Source organism: Rhea pennata, chromosome 15, assembly GCF_028389875.1.
Source record: "Rhea pennata isolate bPtePen1 chromosome 15, bPtePen1.pri, whole genome shotgun sequence".
Lineage (NCBI taxonomy): Eukaryota > Metazoa > Chordata > Aves > Rheiformes > Rheidae > Rhea > Rhea pennata.
Genome location: NC_084677.1, coordinates 1674020 through 1701849, shown reverse-complemented (window position 1 = coordinate 1701849; position 27830 = coordinate 1674020). Strand labels below are relative to the sequence as shown.

General features: G+C 41.3%; 1 protein-coding gene across 18 annotated transcripts in view; it reads right to left on the bottom strand.

Annotated features, from left to right (window-relative positions):
• MAPK8IP3 (mitogen-activated protein kinase 8 interacting protein 3) overlaps positions 1–27299 on the bottom strand; it is an 86326-nt gene extending 59027 nt beyond the window's left edge. For all 18 annotated transcript variants that reach the window (XR_009959949.1, XM_062588005.1, XM_062588015.1 and 15 more), the window contains exons 1-4: positions 26940–27299; positions 3239–3359; positions 2377–2447; positions 1873–1964 (exon numbers count right to left, since the gene is read on the bottom strand). Coding sequence is in view for 17 of the 18 variants with exons in the window: in XM_062588005.1 (XP_062443989.1) it covers positions 1873–1964; positions 2377–2447; positions 3239–3359; positions 26940–27257 (602 nt within the window). In the remaining variant the exon portion in view is untranslated. The remainder of the gene's footprint in view (positions 1–1872; positions 1965–2376; positions 2448–3238; positions 3360–26939) is intronic.
• Between the last annotated feature and the right edge of the window lie 531 nt (positions 27300–27830).

Sequence of the window (27830 nt, the reverse complement as noted above, 5' to 3'; positions counted from 1 at the left end):
TTTGGAAGACATGTGCCTTGTGCTGCTCCCTTCCTCACCCCCTCCCCAAGTCTCTTTCACAAGGGGGTTGCTTTTTCTTCCCTTTCTCGTTTATAATACACAGTCAAAACTTTGGCAATCTGAGTTCAGCTTGTTTCAGAGTAGTCTAATCCAGTAAAAGGAAGCTACAGCAGACAGAGAGCTTTAGTTCTGTGAGCAGTGGGGGGTTTTTTTTTTGTTTTTGTTTTTTTTTTTTTAACGTCAGGACCTGAAAATTCCTTTCAATTACATTACCTCAAACACAACCAACAACTAGCGTAAAAGTCACAGACCTAAATACAAGGCACCATAAGACCTTGCTTATTTGTCATTCATTCTTACTATCCTCTTTTATTCTTAATTTCAAGTAATTTTATTCTCCTTCATCTCTAAACTTTGCTCAATGCTCTTTTGTATTTTACCATTTCTATCAGATCACACTGCTTCCGCTTCAAAAACCTCCATGGCTTTCTGCTTACTTATTTTCCCCATTATTTTCAACTCCATGTCTTCTCCCATGCTGCCGCCTAGTTTATACTCTGACATGTCTCCTTTTCTTAGGCTAATGCTCTTTGAAGATTTATTTTTGAATGAAGTCCACGGATATTCAGCAAGTGAAGTACAGAGACGTTACCCAAGATCAGTCAGACATTTTATTAGAGGCCAGAGAGAACACAGTTAGCCGGCCACCTCTTCTGAGCATTTCTGTGCTGCTGGTACTGTCTCTGTCTATTTTTAGACGAACAGCTCCCATGCCTTGTGGTCAATATGTGTGTAAAACCTTTAGATATTGCTCAAGGCCAGGAGACATTAAAAAGAACAAGCAAGGAGAACAAACAGATTGAATTTCCTTCAGCATATTACTTGGTCAATATTGTTCCTCTACTACTGTTTTAGTTTAAAACTTTCTGGGTTAAAGAGTGTCATAGTATTAATCATATCATTAGTATGTAATGATTAATACAAATAATAATTTGACATGCATAAGAATTCTCACAGAGAACATCTTTTTTATTGCCAAGTCACTTAATAGACTGCACTCGATCCAAGTAGATTAATATTATGTATTATGTGATTTATTACTTCTCTAATCAATATTTCTGGAACTTCTTTGTTATTTCTCATCCTGTGGGTATTTTTATCGGTATATAAACTTATCATGAAGAAAGCATCTGGTTTCTTCACACACCAGTTAAAATCATAAGTATCTGTTTTAAAATCAATGCAACTGCAGCTTTTCTGCTCTAAATTTGATCGAAGACTCTAAGGACTGATGATTTTACACACTGAAGTTCTTTCCTACCACTGTCATTCTTTAAACAAAGGCTGACTCTTACTGGATTGGTGCTACGAAAATGAGGGGAAAATCACCTTCTTGGGCGTAAGGAGATCTATCAAATGATGGACTCTATGGAAATTTTCCCTTGAAGAAATAGGAGAAATCAAGTGTGAGCTAATGCATTTAATTGCTATATTTTGTTGCAGTCTATCACACAAACACACAAAGACACACAAAGACACACACAGAGTTGTATACTCTTTGCCATTCCCCAATCATTTTATGAACTTTTTTCATGTCACCTGAAAATAAAAACTTATTTTTCCAGAGGCCTGTAACAATAGTAGCATGGCAAAACCTAAGCTTTGTAACAGAACATGTAACAAAGCTCCTCTCCACCAAGCCTTAGAAAACTTACCTACAACTTATGCACAACCCATTACAAATAAGCTTTCAACTCTAGTTCATGCCCACAGGGAAAGATCCCTGTTCTGGTTTCTTTTGTTCTCCAATACGTGCACTTAACTTATATGTTCCTGGATGGCATACATTACACAGAGAGGTTATGGCCCTACCTTCTCCCAGGTACACTTCCCTCAGTTTGATTATTTCCACCAACTTGCTGCATCTTGGATCGCTCAATGTGTTCCACATAGGTCTGGATCATCTATGAAGAGCAAAAAACCCATGAGCCAAACAGAAGAGCAGAAAAAGCTTTTGCTTCATCTTCTCCAGCATCCATTTTTAATTCCCTTTCCTTTTCACATGTATCCTTGTCTTTGCTATGACGATATAAGTGAATGGACTAATCTGACAGAAAACAGGGTCAAAAAATGACATATGCTTAATATAGTAACAGAAGGTTCACAAAATTGTGTATCCAAAAATAATGAAAAATGTCTCCTAGAGAGAGTTGGCAGGGGGAGATGGGGTAGCGGGGCACTTTTCCAAAAGTTCAGAAGCTACAGTCATCACTAGTATTGTAAAGCTTAATTCTTTGACATGATTTGACATATGGGCTATGAGTTTTGTGGGGGTTTTTTTGTTTGTTTTTAGAAAAAAATGAGATGACAGCCTACCTCTGTGTGACGCTGATGTAGAGCATTATATTCTTTCTTCATTTCTGATTCACGTTCCTCCAGTCGTGAAACTACCAATAAAAGATTCCAGCTGTCAGCTCACATACACATTAGGGTCTCCAAAGAAACTAGAGGGGTCTCAAAGCTTAGACTACAAAACAGACACTTATTGTTAGATATGAATTCATACCTACTAAGCAAAACAAAACAAAAAAAAAAAACAGAATAATGTGAGTTATGGAATCTGATTTTCATTGCAAACTCATTTCACGGTTACCAATCTGTTCCCAAGATGAGCAGATCAGGCAGTGCAACAACAGTTTAGAAGCAGAGTTCTTCAGCAGTAGACTGGTGTCCTACAAATGTGCTGGTTTGATGACAATTCAAATTATGTTTTTGGTGGGCTCCTCTGGCTATTTGAGGAGCAGGAATACTAGATAAAACATCAATTACTTCTGATGGGAACCTCAGTCAACAAAACACAACCACATATGTGAGGGAGGTAGCTTTAAAAAATTAAACATGATAGTTTTATATCCAAAAAAAAGGGGGGAAGGTAGTTATGTTCAGAGACAAAGAAACTGGAAACCAGGTTCTGAAGCTTCACCAGTGGCCCAAATATTGCAGCTGGAGAGACTGAGCATGTTCCACACAGGGGACCCAATGAACCAAATCAATGTTAGATACATCCCATCCTTTAGATGTCTCAGAAGTTCCTACTAAAGTAGGATAGTTAGAGATTACAGGCTTTGCATATGTTACTTTAAAATACAAACAAATAAATAAAAAATATTTCAGAGCAGCAATATACACTCATGGAAAGCCAACTACAGATTCATATCTGGTGCACAACTTGGCTTACTCTGATCTGCATAGTTTTTGGTCTTCAGCTCCAGCTGTCGAGTCTGAAATTCAAGGTGTTCCACTTGGATTTGTAGTTCTTTCTTCTCCTGCTCCAAAGCATCTTCAAACTCTATAAACTTCTGAATAGGGAAGAAACAGAGAAAGTCACAGGTAAGGAATAAATGTAAAACATGGTTTCCTTGTAAGACTTTTCTCCTCCTCCCTCACAAAAACAAAAAATTGAGAGAACAAATTACAAAACAGGAAATACAATTTTCTTTAAAGACCAGAAGCAGCACAATAGCATTTAATCAGGTTGAACAGAATGTTTTCTGAGAGAAAATATTAACTGTATTTAGTGTATAACTATATATAAACTATGGTCAAACGCAAGTTACATGCGCCAGTGCAATTCTGTCATCTTCAGTAATGTTGTTCTTTCTCATGCCAGGATGATTTTTGATTCCTGTTAATTTAACGTCATAGAAGATAAATTCTATTTCACAGTCATATATTTTTAACTACGCATGTCAGAAATCTCCTTCAGATTGATTCTTCTATTAGAGCAGTTTTAGAAAGCTTCAGCTACAGTTTAGTTTTTGTAATCGTAGGCATAATCCATGCTGTGGGTAAGCTTTGTGGAAAACTTGCCTGCAACTGTCCAAATTTGTGGTTATCTGCACAATCCACTTCCCAGAGCTTGGACCAGACGTTAGAAAGTTAGGAAAAAATGCAAATAAGGGCTAGACAACTAATAAAGTTAAAATGATAGAAATTACAGTTTCTATCTACTAATTTTTAATTAAGAGAGACTATAACGATTGTACATAACTAAGTGTTAAATCACCAGGAAACCCTGAAAAAGTCTTATTTATTCAGCTTCATAAATTGAGTTGGAGCCTGAGTCAGCTTGGAAAGGCCGAAGGAAAGGGAAGAAAAGATGGGCTGGCTCTGCAGCTGTGGGGAAGTAAAACTTCCCCATCTAATGAAAAATTGCAGGAAGAGAATCCCAGTGAGCCTCCCCTTGGCCAGAAGCCATTTATGGCAGCCAACTTTTCTCAAGTCTTTTCTCCTGGTTTCTCCTCTTCCCTCCTGGTTCGGGAACCAGGAGCAGTCAGGGAGCCCAGCGTCACCTCAGCTCCTGGAGATGGTGAGCTGCCCCGGCCACAGACTTGAGAAAGACTCTGTAAAATAGGAGCCAAGTTGGCTACTTTTAGGAAAAAGAAAAAAAAATGTAAGAAGGGATCATTCTGCTGCTACCCCTCATCATTAGTAACAACCAAGGGGCAAGTGTCACACAGTAACCTCGATATCCCTGCACAGGATGCAGGGCTGCGTGAAAGATTTTTACATCGCGTAATCATTTCTGAAAACATAGGGGGATGATGAAAACACAGCAGAAAAATACTTCATTTCAAGTTATGGTTCCTGTAAAATGCCACGTTGGGCTTAGGAGTTTTAGTAATTCTGTACCTTGGTTACTGTCACACGGGATAAAGAGAAACAGATGGAAGAGCAAAACACACGAAGCACACAATTTAGCTCCGCTGCAGTGGATCCAAGTTGATATTCTACATGACTGTTGATAAACTGTAGTTGCAGTTACTTTCATGAAACATTTAAACCAAACGGGATCCCTGGAAAGCAAATACCACCTTCAAATCTCCGAGTATATTTAAGCAAACCTAGTTCTTGTGCTATATATGGACACAGGATTTTTTCTGTGCAGAAGAGTATCCACCTGCAGTAACGACACACAATCCAAGCCACACATGGACTCAGAAAATGAATTCGTTCTAGCAGCACTCCTGAAGACAAATTCAGGAAGAAAATCCATATGGATCAAAAGAACCACTACATGGGATTTGTTTCAGTAATCACAAACATCCTCCCTACAAGTAAACCAAGTCTAAAATCCAGTATAATCATGCTTACAAAGCAAAACACTAAAAATCTCTAGTTAGTTTTACAACAAATCCATCCTGACCTGAAAAAACAGAAAATCCTTGCACTGAGCCTTGTTACCTTCTTCCTAAAGAGCTAAATCTAGGGAAGATAAAACCACTGCAATAGTTCCCCTCCTAGAGATTAAACACGCATATAATCACACCATATGCTCTTTTTGCTCATTTTATGTATTCCCTTTAAAAAAAAGGATTTTTGTGGCTCAGCCTAACACTCTTTCCAACCCAAGTCAGTTATAAAACAAGAGGCTCCGAGTCGCCTGCACTAACTAGTCCAGTAATTAAAGCATAAATCTGCCCCGCTGAGCGGCGAGGAAAAGACCCCGTGCTCGAGCAACCGTGCAAGTCCTACAACAGAAAGGTCACTCGCCGTCAGGCCAACCGCAGAGCCCATCGCAATAACTTCCCAACCTCCCAAGAGCCTTTCGCCTGCTTTGCAGAATGAGTTAGTTATGCACTAACGGTCTGCCAAACTTCATTAGGGAGTTTTAGGCCCAGATTCAGAGCCGCAAAGCAAGAAAGAGAGGGGGGAATAAAGCGAAGCCGGCTTTAACCTTCCCTTGGGATGTTCCATGGAACAAGAGGAGGTCTCGGGAGGTAAGTCAGACTACGAAGAGCAGCTGGCAGCTCAGCAGCGCGCTTTTACTCCCAGCCGTACCTCGGCTTCTTCTCGGCCTAGTCGTAAAACTTGGGGTTCTTTAGGTAATTTAACAATAACGCGAGACCCACCGTTCTGTGCGCTTGCTTCGTCTTCTCCCCGTAAAGAGCTGACGGGCTACATCATTTATAATTCCTGCCTCCTTTCGATACTGCTCAGTAAGTTCCGCTTAACAGTGAGTCAGTTTTTATTCCTACATATCCGTATTTATTTAAAGATATAAACGTGCTTTAGCTGTGCCTGATTTGCTGTGCTCAGTGTTCTGCAGTGTCTTTAACTGGGCTTTTAACTTTGTTTTTTCTGCTGTCCAGATTTATCGCAACAAGAGCTCCCCTGCAGTCGTTTTTCTGGCAACGTTTTCTAGAGTTATCAGGAATGCCAATACTCTTCTTCCCTGACGTTCTTAAAAGGACTTGCTAGATACCTCAGAGGCTACAATTTTTTTTTCATTAAATTCTAAGCGTGTACAAGGTTTTATATTTTTAATTAAGCATTTTAGTCTCTGAAGCGTCAATAAAACATTTAAATGGTCACTAATAAATGTCCAACAATCTTCTTTACGGCTTTTAAGAGGGCAAAGCTTACTCTTGAAACATCCTGCAGAATGTCATTGCAGAATGAGTAAAGAGAAAAGAACAACTGCATTGAGCAACAGCCCTAGAGAAGCAGCAGCAGTTTAACTTGCTCTGTTTGGAAGACTGTCTGAAGCTTCACCAACAGAAAAGCTATTTTCCTGGTATAATCTCCATCTCTCCTCAGGAGTCTGCCAGAAGCACTCTGTGCTACAGCTGTGTTGACAAATCCCCTTTAACTATAGCCCTATATGGCCGAAATCCCTGGCCCATCTCCCTTGCTCAGCTTTCACTCTCTTGGCTTTCGAAACACCCTGAGTTTGCTAGTCCCCCCATCCACAAGCATCACACCCAAGGCAGGTAGGAATTACATTTTCAAGTGACAATAAAAAATGGGCATTAAAAATATTTCACGGATTTCTGGGCAGTAAATTAGGAAGCAAAAGGGAGTATATAAGCCCAATTTTATTTCCCCTGTGTGGGTCATCTTTAATAGGATTCCTGCATTTGCTACTGTTGTTTCAGTTTAATTTGGAGAAACAGAATGAAAGATCAAGTCTTTTATAACTTCTTAGTCAGTCCAGTCTACTTTGCAATCTCAAAGTAATCAAAGAAACAGGAAACTGGAAATCAGTTAATCCATGCAGGTTTTCTTAACATACACAGTTACACGCTACACGTGAACGAGAAAGAACAGACACAACAGTATTGAAAATTCACATTATCCTGAGTATTCTCGGGGAAGAAAAGCATTTCAGGTAAATGTAGTGCAGTGTATCCTGTTCTCGGTCTCACTGACAAGACTGAACAGCATCTGAGCACAGGGACTCAAAGGCTCTTTCTTCTGGCTGGTTCTGACACAGCTTGCTGATGCAAATCCACAAGTACAACTAAGCAGCAGCAGGTGTTTGGGAAGAACAAGCACTCCAGGCAGATTTGTATTACTATCTCATGAAAAGCAGCCTCTAGAAGTGGCCTCAGTAAAAGTAACATTTCATCTAATGCACACAAACGCAGTTCATGGACCCCTGTAAACAACTGCAGATCATCCAGCTAAGCAGCACCATCTCCGCTGCTCGTGATGTCTCTCCTGCCACGGCTCAACTTGCCAGATGCATCCCCCAGCATGTAGGAAGCTGCAGAGCACTACTGCATGGGGGTCTGTGCACCAACTCCTGCTTTCGTATGTTGTTGGAAACTTCCATATCAGAGCAGAAAAACAGAAAACACAAATTAACACTTTTTTTCAATTAACCAGACACAGAATCAGTTATATTTTAAAAACCGAGCACATATTATGGAGTTAAATGCAGCTTGGGGGAGACACTGACTTCAATATTTTCCATCTGTAATATTTACAAAGAGCACCAAAAGCAGTTATCACAGAAACGAATCTGTTTCACTCTGTTTCTTCATTAGTGTTTTCCATCAAAGTTTGTGCACAGCCAATCCCCTACCTAGATGCTACAGTCAGATGCAAAAAAAGATGAAGAGCTCCACATCTCTGGGGGAGCTAACTAAAATTAGCATGGGGCTTCATAAGTGAAAAGAAACTAGTCGTATGAATCAAGTTTGTACTGATCTGTCTAGAATTTAAATGCCCAATGTATTAAGTTTAAAAACTGAAAAGCATATTTGCCAAGTGCACTCCCTCATTTTAGTGCTGCTAAGAAAAGAAGGAAAAAAAAAGGAGGGGGGAAGGGGGGCTCTGGCTAGGCAACACGGGCATGACCGGCTGCCATGAGCTGCCCTTAATTTTGAAGGGGCTTCTCATTTGCAGAGTCAGGTGCTGTGATTGATTTTTCCCCACTGTTCCACCACAAGGAGCTCAGTTCGGACACGCACTTCAGCAAGTTTACAATTCCCAGCTGCATTTCTGCAAAGGTAGAGTGAAGAGAATGGAAACAAAAAGCACCAGATAATTCCACTGATGGTTAAGAAAGTACTCATTTTTTTATTTGATTCCATTGTGATGAGGTAGATGGATGCACCCAGAGAAACAAACCACTCCCTGTAGTTCTAGATAGCAAGACTTTCCATAGTTCTGTATTTTCTCCCAAAACACTTACACTTGTTTTCAAAGAATATTTTGTGGACTGATGCTGTTGACTCAAAAGAGATTCCTAAGTTTGTTTTATTCATCCTGCAAATCTTACTGCAAATAAAAGTCATACAGCAAGGAAAACATCAAACAATGCTTGGCAATTACTTCATGTCCTCTTTGCAACTTGAGTAAACTGTCCCTCCTACTTCTGCACTCCTTATAAAAAACACTTAATTCTAAAATCTGGTATTTTAATGACTCTGAAACTAACACAGCCTGCTTACTTCCTCTTCCGAACACCAGCATCCCTGAAGTCAGCAAAAAGAACAGAGAACATAATGTTGCTAGATTTATTGTTTCAAAACAGATCCCCGCACAAAATAGCACATGAAAGAGTGCAATTTATCTAAAAGTGCCAAATAATACTCATGAAGCATCATGACTCGTTCAGCTGTGCTCATGAACTCTTGAGTCTTGTTAAATTTCTGCAGCAGACCTTAAAGAGGTCACCTGATATTGGAGTACAGAAGGTCATATTCAAAGCCCAGACTACCGTGTTTCCTCACTTTACACAGATACGAGCAGTTACAGGAACCACATTTTTTTTTAATACTCTTAATCACTTCAGTGAGCTAAGAACATTTGAGTAAGAGATTGCTATATATAAAAATTAATCACATGGATTTCTTTCTACTAAACTCTATCCCCAGATTAAAATCAGGATAACTAGTCTATAATACTCCAGGATTAGATTATGACAACCAACAATGACTCACACTGTAGTCTTTAAAAGGAAAATATCTGGCATAAAATCATCTTAAAGTAAAATAATGACTTTTCCTCTGAAAAGCAGTGGTACAATGTAGACCGCTTACCGTCCTGCTTTACTGCAAAGAAAATGACTAAATATGGTAACATATAATCAGGTATCATCATATCACATCAATGATAAATCAAGCAGAGAGCTGGATATGCAGCAAACTTATTACACGGCCTTAATCTGACCGGCTGGCAGTGTGGGTAATAGCATTATTCACCAAAGGGAGTATTAAAGGCTCAGCCTCAAATCCTGTCACTTTGTTCCTTTGCTAGGAGAAGATGGCAGTGTTGTGGGTACAAAAGCAGCACCTCATGAAAAAGTGAAGAATAAACACCTACCAGTGACTTCTGCTAGGCTATTTCATCACCACCTTGTAATAATTAGATACTTTTGTAGCTCTGACTGCAAGAATAGCTTGCTGTTGCAACGTGCTGGTATCTCCAAGAAAGTTCCTGCCTTTATTCTGAATCAGTTCATACGATTTTTTTATATTCTCATTTGTACGGCTACCAGAGCCTTTTTACAGAATGGACATAAAGGGAAGAGAGCCACAGTTATGTGTAGATCAAGGGAGACACTACCATGGAATCACAGGACAGCTGAGGTTGGAAGGGACTTTTGGAGACTATCTAGTCTAACCGCTTTCCTCAAGCGGAGTCACCTACAGCACATTGCCCAGGAGCCTGTCCAGAAGGTTTGTGAATAGCTCCAAGGAAGGAGGCTCCATAACCTCTCTGGGCAACCTGCTCTGGTGTTCAGTCACCCTCACAAACAAGAAGTTTTATATTCTGGTAAAACTTCCAGTGTTTTTGCCTGTTGCATCTTGTTCTGTCACCGGGCACCACTGAGGAGAGTCTGCGCTCCTCTTCTTTACACCTTCTACCTGCATTGGTAAGATCCTGTCTCAGCCTTCTTTCTCCCAGCTGAGCAGTTCCAACTCTCTCCACCTATCCTCATATGAGGGACACTCCAGTCCTGTAATCGTTTCAGTAGCCCTTCACTGGACTTGCTTCTGTAGCTCCATGTCTCCCTTACGCCGGGGAGCCCAGACCTGAACACTGTACTCCAGGTGTGGCCTCACCAGGGTTGAGTAAAGCGGGAGGATCACTTCCCTCAACCTGCTGACAACACTCTGCCTAATGCAGCCTAGGATGGCCGTACGGGTACACTGCTGGTTCACAGTCTGCTGTCCAGCAGGACCCCTAGGTCCTTCTCTGCAGAGCTGCTTTCAGCAGCTCAGCCCCCAGCCTGTCCTGGTGCCCGGGGTTATTCCTCCCTTAGGTGCAGATCCCTGCACTTGCCTTTACTGAACTTCATAAAGTTCCCCTCTGCTCATCTCTCCAGCCTGCCAAGGCCTCTCTGGATGGCAGCAGAGTCTTCTCGCGTATCACTAGTTTTGTATCATCAGTAAACTTGCTGAGGGCACACTCTGACCCATGATCTAGGTCACTGACGAACAAGTTGAACAGGACTGGATTCCGTATTGACCCCTGGAGTACACTGCTACCTACAGGCCTCCAACTAGACATGTACCACTGATCACAACCCTAAAACGTTCTGTTTATAAACTGGAGTAGAACTCATGTTCAACGCAACTTTTCAAGGGAGGTCATTTCAACAGCAAGCCTACTGATTCTGGATGCTTTGAAGATGTAGTATTTTGCTGAAATGCTGGTTGTATAGCACATCTCACAATTTCTGGCAGTATCCAATTAGGCTGGTAACGCAGAAAGTGGTATCAGCAGTATTTCATCTGAGAAGGCCAACTCTGACCTGTTCAAAACTAAATATCAAGTCCCACAGTCAGGCCCACTGGTTAGATTCATATGTTATTCAAGGTGAGGACCTTGTACTGCTATCTTAACAAGAGGCTCTGCCACTTCACTCAACACTAACTTCAAAACAAGGGATTACTTTCTCACCAAGTAGATTCCTACTGCATCATATTTGACATTCAAACCAGCAAGTCACATTTCTGGCAGTAATTCCTGTACAGGCAATTGTAACAGCCAGATATCAGCAATGCCAGAGCTTCAGGAAAGGAATGTTCATCTTTCCTCTTTAACAATCAGGAAGAGGACACTTAAATTAAGCCACTTTTCACATTTATGGTGGTCATCAGCAAAAGGCTTACTCAAGAAATAACTTCTATTCCAGCTGCTATTAATAAAAAATATACAGAAACTGAGATGCAATTTCTCCAACAGCAACTATTCTCTTTGCACTCCGGCATAAAATAGGTGATCATAAGCCATAAAATGCATGCGGCAAAACCTCTCTCCAAACTGCAGAGACTTTCTCCACAGAAGGGCCTTAGCTTAAGAGCACCCCAGTAAACCATAGCCACGGCACCACAGGGGCTGAATCCAGGATACCTGCATAACATGCATTCTCCCCTAGAAGTATCAATGTTGGATCCTCTTTGTGAAACTCAGATATATTTTTAATCCATATAAAGAGACTCCAAACCGAAAATATGCCAGAAGATAGTATGCAATGAGTAAGTATAAACGCTGATAATAGTCCAGGCCATCTCCATCTCAGAGGAATCTTGGTTGCTGCAGATAAGATGCTATCTTGAATAAGCATTCATTTTATAAGATACAGTTCAAAAAAAATAAACTAAAACACTGAGTTTACTGACTGAAACAGTACACAGTTAGCAACACTCGGTCATAAATAATTGGCTGAAAAGTTCAGTTACAACTTTGACATGAAGGTGAATTAACAATTTTAAACCCCTTACCACATCCCACTTTCTCCAACTCAGACACGTTAACTATGTCAAACTTCATGCTTGTGTGAAGTCTTATCCCAAAACTCAGCCAAAAACCACAACATTCCATAGCATTCTCACTGTGAGCTTCAAAGAAAAAAAAAATAATAATACGTTCTGTGTTTTTCATGTATTCTGCAACTAGGCAATGATAGTTGCGATGTGAGAAATCTCAGGCATTTTCATAGCAGAGCTTTGTCTAAGCTCAAACCATTTTCAGAATACAATTTATGGTACATGTCAGCCGAGGAAGTCTTTTTCACTTACGAAAGTATATTTGAATATTCTCTACTAAATATTTAAGATACATAACTGATTCACATGAGAGTGCTTACACATGGGTACGTATTTAATATGGAAAAACAAATGTATTTCATTCAAATGTACTTCCTTCCTTGCAGTTGCAAAATAATTTTAATTAAAAAACAATTGTTATTAACTTTATTAATAGTACATACTTTTAATTAGCTATAATTAATTTCCACTTCAGTCAATTCAAAAGCAGGATGGGGATCTGCTAATGTCAGTCTCTGACCTCCAATAAAGCTGACATTGAACAAAGCCATTTATTAGTAGAATGGTCAACATATCATATGAGAACTGAGAAAAAAACTCTTCCTTCCTTCCCATTTTTTCTGACACACTATAAAGACATTTTAATTATATTTTTAAACAAGCCTTTAGGACTTGCCCACAAAGGGCACACAGCACATAAAGTCACATGATGGAAAGATGCTCTGAGCCAAGCCCAGTGCGCGAATCTTTGCTACCCTTGTCGAAGACAAACGTACTCCTGAAGGACCATGGCCATCTACATAGAAGCGTACAACTCTAGTAAAAGTAAAATCTCCTTTACACCGCAGAGACTCGAGATCAGATGTTTGCTCCTGTTTGTAACTTCAAGAATGTATTAAGGCAACCACTACCTCACTTAGATACTCTATAGATACAGGTTAGTGTTTGAATGCCTTCTGTGAAATAAATTCCTTTCTGTCAATACATGCAAAGATTATAACTTTTACATTCTTGTTCCAAGGGATCTGAGCCTTTTTTCAAAAGGCAGGCAACTTTTTAATTATGATGCTTCCTTATAGTAGGTCTGGTCCTATACTTGCTGTTATCCAGAGCCACAAGAGGCAGAGGGACTCTTCCACGTCCTTGACCCTGTTCCAGCTTTGTATGAGACAGCAAGGTTGCACTTCACGTACCTCTAGCCAATCCAGTGTCAATAATGACGACTGTATTAATTTTATTAATAACAATTTGGAACAAGAGACATTGTGTGGAGCAAAGGGGGACGGTACATAAAGAAGGATGATGACTCTTGGGTCTTGTGAGCAATCTCATATTTCCATTGGTAAATATGGCTTAAAAAAAGGGGGGGGGGGGACCTGTGGCTGTGAAGTCTTGCAGATCACTCACAACTGGGAGTTGCTGTCAGTACTACAGAGAATTTAAATACCACACAGGAAGATGCAGAGGATGTTGGAGACCAAGTGAGAGAAGAACTGAACCACATACGAATGCAAGGTCATGCACGTAGGGGTAAAAAAAATCTGCTGCAGTGAGAAGGCCCGAGAGGAAGAGGCGGATACTTCATCAGCCTCAAGATGATGTGCTCAGGGCCACATGCAACTGCAGCGTGGGGAAGGTAGGGAGGAGCTGGACGAGCAGCCACTCTCCTGCCAGCTAACACACCATACAGGCTACACACTGCACAGGACTGCAGTGCTAAGAAAGGGCAGTAAGATAAATCTTATCGCAATGACTTTGAAAAAGGCAGCTTGTCTCCCAGAGAATCCCAGTGCAAGACAAGCATTCATGCCACTATACAAAGCGCTGGTAAAATGCATCTGCAAAACAGAGTATTATTCCGGCCACACACGCAGGAACGATCAATCCGAACACCAGCTGTGGCAAAGGGTTACTCAAACGCTATGGGTATGGGAGAACCTGTAATATGAGGCAAGGCTAGCAGCATGTCACCAGCTGCGTTGAGACACAAATACCTGCGGGCCCAGAAGTCAGGTCACCGGGGAGCTGCGGCAGCAGAGAGCTCAGCACGGGCCAACTCGCCCTCCTTTCTTAGGCGACGAACCATAGAGCTTGGTTTGCATCACTTAGCAAGCAAAGACTCAGAAAGGACACCACTGCTTTCTATTAATACACCGAAGACACACATACTTGATAAAGGGAGATTTGCTGAGTTCAGGGCAATGCTGGCACAAGAATATACCAGTAAAAACAGGCCACGAATAAAAAGAAATTGGAATTTAGAAGAAGGTTACTTTCAGAAGAGCAAGCAGCAAGATATTTAACTCTTTTTACTACAAAGCTTGATAGATTATACAATGCAGTTGCCTGCAATTCAAAAGAATTGGACATACTGACTCAGAAAGTCCCTTTTGGTATTATGTTCCTAGGTTTTTAATTAAGAGTGGGTGTCTTTCTAAGAATGCTGGAGGCAAAACAGTTACAGGGGTAGTGCAAGATGACCACATGAGATCCTATGCACTAAGAAGTCAGCAGAGATCAAACCTAAAGGAAATCAAGTTAAATCAAGACAGTCCCTGATGCTGTAAAACAGTATCATAATGTATACAGATGTATATTTAATATTTACAATATCGCGTGTGTGTGTGTTTGAACAGATAAAATACAGAAAGAGAACATCAATTACAATGAATAATGGAACTAATACTCATGGAACAAATGTCTTTAAAAAAAGAAATAATTAATAATTATGTACGGCTAATGTAAACTTTTCTTCAATTGTGAGGATTAAAAGTCAGCTCTGTAAACATGTACCTACACGTATTTTTGTATCCACAATTACAGTGCAAATGATGTACAGTCTGAGTTAAGGGGAAACTGCTACACTACGAAAGTCATCTAGCTGAAGGAACAGAAAGGAAGTAAACTCTGGAGATGGGATTAAGTCAGGCCTGGCAAAATATATGCAGTGTCCACCCCAAATAACCATAATTACAAAGATGCTAAAATTGCATCTAATGCTGCTAAAAAGGGTGGTTAGGATGTAAAATTGAATTAAACCACATACTATACTAAGAGGTGCTGAAATCATTGTTTTACAGATTAAAAAGTTGGGCTCCTCACTTTGTTACATCTTCCAAAGATCATACTGGAAGTTAGTAGCAGAGCAGATATCAAGAGTCCTGCAGAGCGGGCAGCAGACTGGTGAGAACAGCGGAACAGGCCTGGTCGTGCTGCCTACCAGCCCACGATAGCACCCTGCACAGCGACTACAGCATCTGCTGAAGCTGCTACCACTGAGGAAGGAAAGAAGCTGACAGCTATCACTAGAGGAACAACCTGACACCCTGGCAAAGACCATCGAGGAGGTCAATGGAATCTGTAACACGCTTGAAGTTAAAAATCTGCTACATGTTTCGCTGCATCGAGACCTACAGAGAGAGGATAACAGAAGAGCCGGCACAGCCTGAGTAGGTGCGTGGCACACTCCCCCATGCAGAATAACCACCGCTCGTTAATCTGTCCTGTGCTTGAATGCGCTGCTGCATTTTGCGACTGCACCTCATTCCAAAGCTCTTCCAGATCAAAGGTTTTTAATTAGGCTAACGAGCAGAAGAGTTTTCTGGAGGCAGAAGGCACCTACTATAGGCTATATGCAAACCAGTGGATAAAAATCACAGCATTTTAGCTTAAATTGAGCACGCTTTTAAAAATAAAATGCTCAGAGTGTTTTCACATTCATTGAATGTGAAAACAGAACAACATCTATTAAAGCTTAAGTATTACTATGTTCAAATCACAATTTAAAAAAAGAAAACATTATTTCTCTAACAAAGTCATTTACCATCTTCCAATAAAAGACATACAGTATGTCTAACATAATTCTTTAAGAGCATATGCATAAATATTCTGTTCCCTTACACTGCAATACACAGGGCTAAACTGCATAGAACCAGCATGAAGCAACATTTCACTAGGAGGCTACAGAAAACCACAAAGTGATAACTAGAATAAAACAGATTATTTAGAGTGGTAGACCTCTATTTAAATAATTAAAATCAGCTACCGGTACTTATTTTGAATCATCCTGTTGTACTCAGGATCAAACTGATTCCAAGCTCGAACTAATATACCCAACAGAACTTAAAAATGAAGCTCTCTATGGTGAAAAGCTACTGAGCTACTTTATGTGGCTGTAATGCTGGAGAAGAAAATTGACTTGTGCAAGAAGAGCCTGTTAAGCATTACAGGAATATGAAGAAGCTGCCACAGCCATCCTTCATTATCTATTTCTCTTAATACTTTTTTCATCCCTATTCCATGAACCTCTCATTCAACCTAAATGAAAGGATGTTTCTAGCTGAAGAACTATGTATGTGTTGTATTGTATTGTACTGCACCCTCACATTTTAAAGTCTAAAAGGAAAAAAATCTCATATGTGTAACCTCTCAGATCTTTGTAAGAAATAATCCTGAGGTGTCTCAGAGCTGCATGGCACTTTGACCAACCTAGTTGTACTTCTCTCCTGAAATACTCAGCAGATACACCAATCCACTTCTGCTATATCTTGACATAATATAACAGTTCAGCTTCCACAGCAGGGGTGTAAGATCAGAATGTGATTAGAGATAGGACTACGTTATTTGTTAGTGGAACGTCAGATGAGTGTTAGAACTAGGCTACAAAAGCTCAAATCTAGATCATTTAGAGAAGGACAAGAGAAATTCTCCAATACCTCTAATATAAATGAGAGGATATTTCATAACCCCCCCCACAAAAAAAATCCATCGCACAGGATCCTAGGAAGACTATTAAAGCTTAGCAATGATCAACACAGCAAAATGGGAAGGCAGATCCAGACAGTGGCAGTCAATCCACGATGAAATATAAAACTCCTCAATATTAGCTAAGAAAAATCCTACTTAATTTATCAGTTCCTTCAAAACATATCTTAGCTCTGAAACTTCTCTCTGTGTGCGATTTTAGCTCTGAGATACAGTCTGCACCGTTTCCCAAGTAACGCTGCAGGAGAATGTGTGCCGTGAGCGAAACAAATTAAATGCTGAGAGCACCAGATTCTTCTTTATTTTACCACCACAGGCAGTTCTACAATGAACATGACAAACTCTTCAAATCCACTCCTTATTTTATTGAGGCTTCTACTGAAAACAGACACCCTTCATCTTAACTTCATCTCAAAAGCAAAAGAAGATCCAGAACCTGCTATATGAGATGTGCCAAGTAAGTAACCAGCCATTTTCACTGTCTTCTGGTTCTCCGCTCTGCAACTGGGCGCACAGACATGCATGTCAGCACACGACACCCTTTTTTTAGTTTTGGCTGAGACATATTGAATTTAGATAGCATATTCTTTAAACGTGTGTTCTAGTGTCCTATTTTCTGTAGGACACAATGTATTTTATAATGATTAATAAATGAGTAATAAAATATAGAGGGTTTTGGTCAACCAAAATACATATTTGTTTTTTTTTTCCCCCAGAGCTATGATTGATTGTTGGAAAGGAACTCTAGAATATCCTGAAATGACACGTGCCTCTGTAGTGGGAAAGGTAAGATATTTATCCATAACTGAGTTCTTCTATATGTTGTACATAAACTAGTGCCCTGTCAGTCCATTTTTATTACGGCATAATCCCAGAACTAAAAGTTTCAGAAGGATTCTGATAGAAAACAAAAAGCTAGTGTGCATCTGACAACACATCTTGGGGAAAAAAAAAAAAAAAAAACGTGATCATTGAGGGGCACTTTTTCTTTTTTTTTTTCCAATTTGTCCATACGTAGATTGCCACTGAACAAGATCCTAGGATGTCCTGTACCATAAAGGTCAGCTGGAACCACCCACCTCTGCCTCCACGAAGGCACCACAACTGATAAAAGCACAGCTAGAGCTCTAGATGCTCACTTGTCCTAGGCAGGGACGACACTCAGCAAGGTAACTTTAACTCTGGTGGAATCAGCCACCTCCAGAAGCCCCATTTTCCCCTGGCAGTCTCATAACAGGGTTTTCCACCATCAGTTTTCCAACTTGACTGTCTTTGCGTGTCTGACTCCTTCGTATTCCTCATGGTTGCCCCCATTGGGGACACCTAACAGACCTTGAAGATTAAAGAGATGAACAAACCCCTCTTAATATGCAGCGTGCAAAGATGCTTCAGTTCAGTATGTTGAAGCGGAAGGGAGAAAACACATTAGTTAATTTTCTAATTTTGGTTTTAGAATTATCTTTTGGGAGAAACCTGGAACATGTCAGACAGGAAACTCCTTCCACAAAAAACACCACATGGGGAAGAAGAGCCATATGGATCTGGATCTCACTCATCTTCCAAATGAGTATTATTGAAACAACCAGAAAATTCTGCCTTACAGACAGCTAGAGGAACTGCAGTCCATCAGCAGTTCAGTGGTGGGCTCCACAACAGCTCCTCCAAGGAGCAGGGTCCCTCGCCTCAGCCAGGTCTTCTGGGAATCTGAGGACAATTGCTCTGTGAACACTGGGGAATCTTGCACCAGTGAGAGAGGAATGAAGTTAGAAAGATAAGGAAAAGACTGGACACCCTCAGATCCAGTAAATAATTCAGGATGACTGACATCTGAACAGGGGAGAAAAACATGGTTAAAAAAAAAAAAAAAAAAGTTCATTTTGCCAAGCCTCTTCTCATACTGGTAACTCCCACAGGCTTGTTCTAGCACTGAGAGGCCACTAGCATTCATGCCACAAGATGGGATGTGTCGAGGCTGAGATGGCCAAGCCCTAGGTAGAAAGGGAAAGAAAAATAAAGTCTAAAACTGTCCTCCCCAGATCTTGACGAGCATCACATCCTGCCTGGAGCAGGAGAGAGAAGCAGAGAGCAGCAACTTTCCATGACTGGTGGAGACAGACTCTCTTCAGCCACCTCAGGAACAGAAGGCCTTAACACTTCTGTTGACATCTGAAGTAAAGGAGTCTACCTTAACAAGTGGAAAATAGCTCTCAGGACATCATTCTGGACCTCGTACTTGTAGTCCAAAAGCCTAAAAAGTAACTGGAAACAAACATTAATGCACTGATTCTGGAAGCTGACCACCTCCTGACAGAGCAAAAGGGATTTCATATCACCACGTTTGTTCACATGATATGAAGTGACGGTGGTACTTGCCAGGACCTATGCATAGCTTTGCTGGACATGCAGAAAAATAGCTGACTAATCATCAATTTTCCCATCATCAATGCGCAATCTCAAACTGACTAATTAGATATATCTAATTGAAAGTTTGGCCTCCCTAGCCTAGAACTGAAATCACTGCCAAGCAGGCAGCAGACAGTTGAAATGACAAATGCACGCATTCGTTCACTCTCACACAGCAGCAAAGAAGAACTGCAAAGGACAGCACGAGTTGAAATCTAGCCTACAAGGCTCACAGATGCACTACGAGAAAAAAACAGTTATTTTGGTACACACGGTGCAGTCACTTGGAAACGCCAAGCAGGTTCCCACCGTGGTAGTCAGGAGAGGATCCAGCTGGCTGCTCAGATTTCACTCTAATCTCGAGGAGGCACCATCTGAACAGTACTGCCCCACCGAACTCTGGGACTGGGCAGGAGTTAACAGCAAAGGGTAAAGGAGAAATGGAACAGGAACAGAATTATAGTTTGGCTTATGTAGATAAGCCTGCTGTGGGGAAACCTGACCATTGCCTCAGGTAACTAACATCTGGAAAATTATTTTGAATTGCTCTTTAAATAAATTAATAGATTGTATTGTTTGCTCAGATTACTTTTACTTTCAAGGTAATTTTTAAATAACACATTATTTATGAATATTAGTAACTGCCATAAGCATGAGCGACATAAAGAGGATTTGCAAGAAGGACCTATGTTCGGATATAGATTTTTCCTCCAAGATTAGCAAGAATCACATAAGCTTACCAGAGGGTAACGTCCTTGGACTGATGGGCATTATAATTTGAAAGCTTCGCTGTTCGTAAGGAAGCAATTCAGGAATACACATCATATAACTAGTTTCTAAGGCTTGTCACAAACCTATTTGGTTAGCTTTAAGTTAATGAAGCTGGTAAACTTGAGAGTCTAAGTTGTTTTGCTGAATAAATGTAGATTTCCTACAATTTATTAGAATTCGAAAAAAGTTCAGAATACTTACTTACGTGTTTGTACCACGTGCCATTCCCACAACTGTTTGTCAAATACTAGCATCTCTAACATGCTAAAAGAGAAGCCTATACAATTTTTGTATAGACTAAATTTCCGCACCCAAGCTTTTTATGGAGAGATGACCAAGACAGTAGAAGGAAGGACACCCTTCTACATCTATGAGAACATTTTCAGTTCTGCCTAACTCCAAAGCATTCTATCTTTTAGTCTGAATTGAGTTTGCTTCATATTTATACAGTTCATCCAACACCAACATAATATTCACAATCACCCACAAATTTAAGAATAGATTTTTTGACTTTTCTCTCCTCAGGTTGTAGAATAAATAATTTGATTCATAGTGAGTTTTTTTTTTCTTCCCTTCATATGTCTCTGTGGGCAAACTGTTATTCTTAAGCCCTTTGGTACTCCTAGGCCAGACCAGCTTTGCTTCTCACTAGCTGAAGGACACATCTCTTCTACATCTCCCTGCATCACAAAACCAGAGCTCACTAGTACGTCCCTGAGAAAGATTCAGTGGCAGACAAGGCCCCAGGAATAGACCAGCACAGTCTCTATTTTCCAGGCTGCTGCACTGCTGTCAAGCCACTTTTAATTGCTCTGTTGTTTCAAGTATACACCCTATCAAGTGCCTACTCATTTTATAATTTCTGATGATGTGGTGCACAAACAAGGATGTAAACACAGAAGGTCAGACTGCTTTTCTTAATACTAAAAAGTATGGGAGAAGAAGTGGCTTCTGCTCTTGCACCTTTGCAGATAGTCTTTTCCCTCATGCCACATGGACAGAAAAGAAAGCAATTCAAAACTACAGCAAGAAGTTATTAAACTTGAATAGAGAAAAAACATCATTTACTTAGATCCCAGTGAATGATCTTAATTCATCTTAGGGGAAAAAATAATTAATTATTTTTACCATTATTATTTGTATTAACATTGTGCCTGGTCCTGGACCAGGAGACACACAATGAAAAGTTACTTTACAGTCTTAATTACTTTTATTGGTGTAATTTTCCATATAGAAAGTCCTATTCATAGTCAAAATATTACCATCTTTAACACAGCCAAAGGAGTGACTGAGCCAAAGGAGTGACTTAGTTTGTCACTGTTAGTCAGGATGGCTACTATGTTTATTTTACTATCTAAGAAAGAAAGAAGAAAATGAGAATTGTAACAATCAGTGCTTGCCTACTTAGGTATAAATCCAAAATATGGGTTTCTCCAGAAACACTTCTTGTTATTTTTTACTTTTAAAAATAGATCAAGTTATTTTTTTCTTCAGTGTTGTGTTTTAATTATAATTTGCAGTATTGTTATCAATTCTGAACCATATTCAAGTGATATCCCTGGAAAAAAAATAGCAGAAAAATGGGGAGAAGACAATTAATACTCCAGTGATTTAAAATCCTGTGATCATGTCCAGAAGACATGATCAATTTATAGACACTTTTTTTTTAATGTTGCTTTTTAAACTTTGGAACAATTGAAGGGATGTATTTCGGAACCTTAAAACATGTAAGGAGGAAAGTGTCATAAATAAAAAAATCTAACAGTTGCACCTTCAGTTAAAAAAAAATGATAATCGTAAGAAATATCATAGTGTTTTCCCAAAAAAACCAAAAAAAACAAAAAAACACTCTTTTGGGAGGGGGATCAACAGCTCTTGTAAATCAAGATTATAACAAAAAAAGAAGACTGAAAGTAAGTTGGAAGAACCCTTTAATAACTACACTGATTGCACTGCTCCTTCTGTTAGTGAAATCTAATCCTGCCTATGGACATCAGGAACAGGAAAATAGGGGTCTGAAGAATATACAGAGACAGTGGTTAACTAAGTCTACATTTCCATGATTGCCAGTCACTCTTAAATAAAGACAGTAGAAAGGATCCACCTGAAAGGCAAAGCCTTTCTTTATCTGCTATCTGCTATTCCCGCATGTTTTTCTCCTCTGATGGTATGAGATCACCATCCAGCTGCAGAAATTCCCATCAATCAGCTATTTGTGAGGTCAGATTTCAGGGTGGGGAAAGAGCAAGCGCCTTCCCAGACTGTGAGGTTCATTTCACAGAACTAGAAAAGACAAAGCAGAAAGGAGGGGGAGAAAAAAAAAAGTGTTCACAGTGGAGAAGAGCAGATATCTGAGAACAAAGCATCACTCCTATAACCTTCCTTCACCATCTCATTAAACCGTATTAGTGCAAGAGGGAGAAACACTATCTAAAGTATCCCTTAACGTACTGGGGAGGATGGATATTTAAAGGTCTTTATGTTTAAGATGCAGATAGTAGATAGCAAACTTGCAGTATTGCCAAACCTGCCTAAGTTTTCTTCAGGTACCTTAAGCCACATGGAAATTTTTAACAGCTACAATCCTGCTGTCTCACAGAAGGATCATTTCTCCCCAAAGCGTAGCCCACAGATCTTCCAACAAAACCCTGGAGGCAAATTGTCTTAACTGCGAGACAGCAATGGGGACAGCAACTCATAAAGGGTATGCAACGGCCACAGCAAAGTGCTTTCAGAAGACAGATATTGCTGTTTTGTGGAACAGGGGAAGGACGGCACCGATGTACCTAGAGAAAAAGAGTGCTGCAGCTGCAATGCTAGCAAAGGCGCATCCTTTTCAGGAAAATACCCAGAGCACAAGTATGTACACAGAGAAACCTAGAAGGCAAACACTCAACAACAGTCTACTGGGAACTTCACCATACTGCAGCAGCAACCACACTGCTGTGCCACCAGAGAAGCACGTGTCACATCATGGGGAACCTGGAGCCGCACTGCCCCGTCTCTCAAGTCGGTTCTGATGGACTTTGGAGACACACGGATACTCACAGCTTAGAAGGCTCCGTTACAGGGCAACACCAGTGCCTCAACTCTCCGCGGGGTTTTAAAGCTTGTCTCTACAGCTGAATAGGGAAGTCCAAAGCAACTCTGATACAGGTAGTGTAAACAAAACCTTTCTACTCCTCAGGCCTGGAAACAGATTCACTGCCACAGACAGAACAGCTGTTATTTAGAAGTAACAGTCACATTTACTGAGACAGTGGTTTTTCTTACGCCATTTTCCAATGGAGGTTGCCTCAGTGCAGAATGCTAAGCACAGGAATCTTTCATTAGGAAGCCGGATGTACTAATCAGTATAAAGAACTTACATATACGTATATGGCATAAAATTAAGTTAAATGAACATTCAGTTTAAAATTTCTAATGAGCATTAATTGCTGTTGCAAGTCATCGATCAGTTGTAGATTTTACCTTGATATTAATGCACTTTTGCTTCTCTGGACATTCACTGCCTTTTCCTCGTGATAATTACATTTCACTGTAAGTGGTAGTCATGTTACAAGAGGCCAGAGGGCCAACTCCACACCTGGACATCTGCATTGCTCTTCTGACTCCCAAGGAGTGATTCTAATGCACACCTATTGATCCTGTGCTTCTGCTTTCATAATCTGCAAAAGCTTCTAAACACATTTATACTTGCACACTGATCTTATTACGGCCTAAACATGACTGGCATTCTCAGAAATGAGTAGTTAATGCACACGTGTCCAAATTTAGTAGTGGTGATTTTCTTCAAGAGAAGAAAAAGAACGCAGAAGATCAGAAAAGCAGCTTATATAAAGTAAGTGGTTAACAGTAACAGTGGACCAAAGCTCGTTTTTCTTTCCGTAGGGATTTTTGATGGGTGTTCTCTAGTTCTTCTCTTGTCCAATGACAAGAACCCTAGCCCCTGCCATGCTCCTTCTAAGTAGTCGGGAGAATGACCTGACAGAGCAATCACACAAGCTTCATTTCCTCAAGGGATAAAGTTAAAAACCAACAAATAAATACCATGCATTACTATACAGTAGCATAAATACATGTCATACATGAAACAGTTACCATACATTCACACATAATATGAAACAAATGGAAGAAAATACCAAGAAAATTGGTGTAGTGCCCTATCCCCAGTAGCTTGAAGGTCAAGGAAAACCAAAAAATTGTGTCCTAAGCCCCAAAATCACAGGGACTGACAGCCCAGCCTTATTTCAATTAACTTGTATCTTCAATCTATTTGACTAGGTGGTTCTTCTGTCTTATTTCAGGACAAGTGGAAAATATTGAGTCACTCTGCAGCCAAAGCATTCAGAAAATAAATTGCTATTTAGCTTCTGGCAAACATTGCTTTAAAACTTATACATTCCTCTTAAAGAAAGAGCCAGAAACATACTGAGAAGGAAAACTTCCCTACAGAGTATTTAGTGAAAGCTAAATGAGAAGTGTTAACAGTAGCCCTAAGTTAACAAAACATACCTGGAGAGTCTTGTTTGGGCACAACTTCTTCATAAATATCTAACGGCAAGATTTATTGTTTCTGCTGTGGTGATTAACAAGAAAAGACAATGTGCTTTCTAATGCCACAGAACAATATCCACTTGTGGTTTTTGTTAAATTTAAATTAATAAACTAATATAAAGTAATGAGAACTTGGGGCCTTTTGATGATATTATAAAGAAAAGATCCATTTTTCATCTTCAGCGCCCAACATCTCCATGTCACTCTGATTCTTATGAGTAATATACAGAGAGAAATCACTACTGGGATTAAATCCAGTTCCCAGAGGAGGATCCTCCCATTTAAAGTGGTAAAGCAGAGACTCCAGCTACAGCACAGCACACAAAGCTGAACCCTGCATGAGGAAGTGGAATGGACTTTCCCTGGTTACTATGGGCACTGCCACATAACAGCAATATACAGACTAGTGTGAAAACTGGGGAGGGGGATTATTATTATTTTTGGTTGATTTGCAAATAATTCATGAGAAGCAGAATTCTCTGTAATGCATACAGATTTCCACCTCTGTAACTCATGTAATTTACAACACAATAAGTAGCACATGGGAAACAGGTGCAGAGAAATTATGTGTTTTTTGTTATATGCAAAGAAAGTAACAGCCATATATTCCCTATATGACCTTCCAATAGGGATTTATTCACTCTCATAGAAGTATGTTGTCTGCTTGTAGAAAATACTGCACTTTTGAAAATTTTGTTTCTCAGAAACTGCAAAACATTGGCTCTATGCAAGGTTTAGTAGGTCTTATGTACTCAGAATCATTTTTAAATCCCTATATGCATAAGATTTTTTTAAACTACTTATTAGTCTACTAATAAATAACTAAAATTAGGATTAAATTTTTAATGACTGGCTCTAGCTCTCAGTAATAGACCATGAGTATCCTCCTCGTCTTTAATCATATACAAGGAACTTCCTTGCTTAACAAGGAACAAGAACACTGGTAAAATATTTTTTGGTACTTTACATTCTTGAATTCAAAAGCTATTTCATTAATTACTGTTTATCAAATCAGAATCCATCTCTTAGAAAGACTAATTAAGCCTAAAAGTAGTCTTCTAAGTCTTCTACTCTTTCCTCATCCAAAAAATGGCCAAAAGAAATATGATGACTTTAAGTTAAAGAATAATTTTTAAGTAACCATGTAAAGAAATGAGGATGATGTGGCAGGTGATGAACTCTTTCCACTATCAGTCCTTAATCCCAGTTCACAGACTGTTACTTAAGGAGGCAAGAGAGTAAACCTTGTGGTTCACAGACCTCATTTACAGCTGAAAGAAATGCTCTTGATTTCAGCAGGGACAGAGGCAACTGCAGCAAGCAGACAGAAAAGATGTTACCTCCCTTCTCTCTTTTGGCCATTGCCATGTCTTGGCAACCCAAGGATTTTGCTTTTCTTCCATCAGAGGGAATTGTCTTACGATCCACTTTCAAATTCCCCCCTTTGGCTGAGCAGCAGTGCTCTCTGGCATGGCTTAGGCAAAAGCAGGTCCGTGCACCCAGAGACTGCAGGCTCTAACTTGAGATATTATATTATTAAGGCTTGATTTACAGGCTTAGTAAAAATAAGACTCAAAAAAAAATCAGGTATCAAATTCTGTATCTCTAAAAAAAAATCGTGTTTTTTTGCTCTAAATGAACCACTTAGTCTTGAGATTTATCAAGCTCTCTTGCTGCGCTGGACCACTACAGTGAAACCATCACCATTACTGAGGCAGGACAAGCACAGAGCAGAAAGTAAACAAGATTTCTGAAGCAGGCATTTTTTTGACCACAGATTAGGACAAATTGCAAGTCATCTGCGTTTCTGGCTGGTACTCTGAAACTGTAGAATTAGCCTGAAATCACAGCTAAGGATTTTGTTTCATTTTTCCCCCTTTTCCACCTTTTTCAACGAGGGGGGGACCCTGTCGCAGCAGCATCTGCCTCCCGGCTTGAGGCGGCCGGCGATGCGCCAGAGGCAGATGCTGTGCGATAAAGTACAAGTCTGCGGAGCAGGCGAGAGAGCCATTTTCTCACCGATCTGCCCTCACAGGGAGAAGAAGAAAAAAAAAAAAAAAGGAAAATACACACTATATATATGTATGTGTGTTTATCTCGGCAGGATGCGCTTGGAGGGGGCGCGCTAACGGCGCTGCGCGGAGGACACGCGAGGCGCGGCGAGGCCTGCGCTGCGGCCTGGCGCCGCCGAGCGGGCAGCGGCTCTTCCCCAGGGCCGCTTCGCCCCGCCGCCGCCGCGCTCACCGGGCGGGCGGGCGGCAGCGAGGAAAGCCGGGCCCGCCGGCGGCCGCACAAGATGGTCGCTGGGAGGCCTGGGGGCGCGGCGCGGGCGGGCGGGCGGCGGCAGCGCGGAGCAGCCCGCCGGCGGCGGCTCACCTCCTCGGCCTGCTTGCGCAGCGCCTTCTCCCGCTCGTACTGCGTGAGGAGCTGCTCGTTGTCCTCCCGCAGCAGCTCCAGCTCCACTTCGTGCTCCTGGTTGTCGGTGAGCACCGAGTCCAGGTTCTCCAGCACCGTCACCACCAGCGGCATCAGCTCCTTCACCACCTCCTCGTCGTAGCAGTGGATGAGCCGCTCGAACTCGCGGTAGATGCTGTTGGCCAGGCCCGACACCCGCTCCGACATGACGGAGCCCGAGCAGTAGTCGTCGCCCGGGTACCCCCCCACGCCGCCATCGTCCAGCTGGATCTCCAGCATCCTGCCGGCCTGCGAGGGGACCGGACCGGACCGCACCGGACCCGACCCAACCGCGCTGCCGCCGCCACCGACCTCCCGCTGCCGCCGAGCCGCCGCCGCGCCCCGCCCCGCCGCCGCCCAGCGCGCCAATGAGCGCCGAGGCCCCGCCCGCGCGTCACGCGGCGAGCTGCACAGTCATACTGCGTGCTGCAGGGCCGCCGCGCGCCGGGCCCCGCCCCGCCCCGCCGCGCCGCGCGCCCCGCCCCGCCCGCCCGCCCGCCGGCGCGCGCCGCGCCGCCTGACAGGAACGTGAATCCGCGTCCGCGCGGCGCGGGCGGAAGAGCGGGCTGGGCCAGGGCAGCTCTCCCAGAGTGGCGCGGCCGCAGCTGCTCAGTTCTCATCTACTTCAGTTTTTTAAGCAGCGTTATCTAAACTAGACGTTGTTCAGCTCGAGGCACTGAGCTTGAAAGAATCTTTTTTTGGCCGAGGGGGGGGATCAACTTCCAGCCGGAAGTGTTAGATTTTGCCATTCGGTTACTAACGTCAAACCTCCAAGTTTCTCCTTAGTATCCACAAAAATCCAGGCACTCCTCT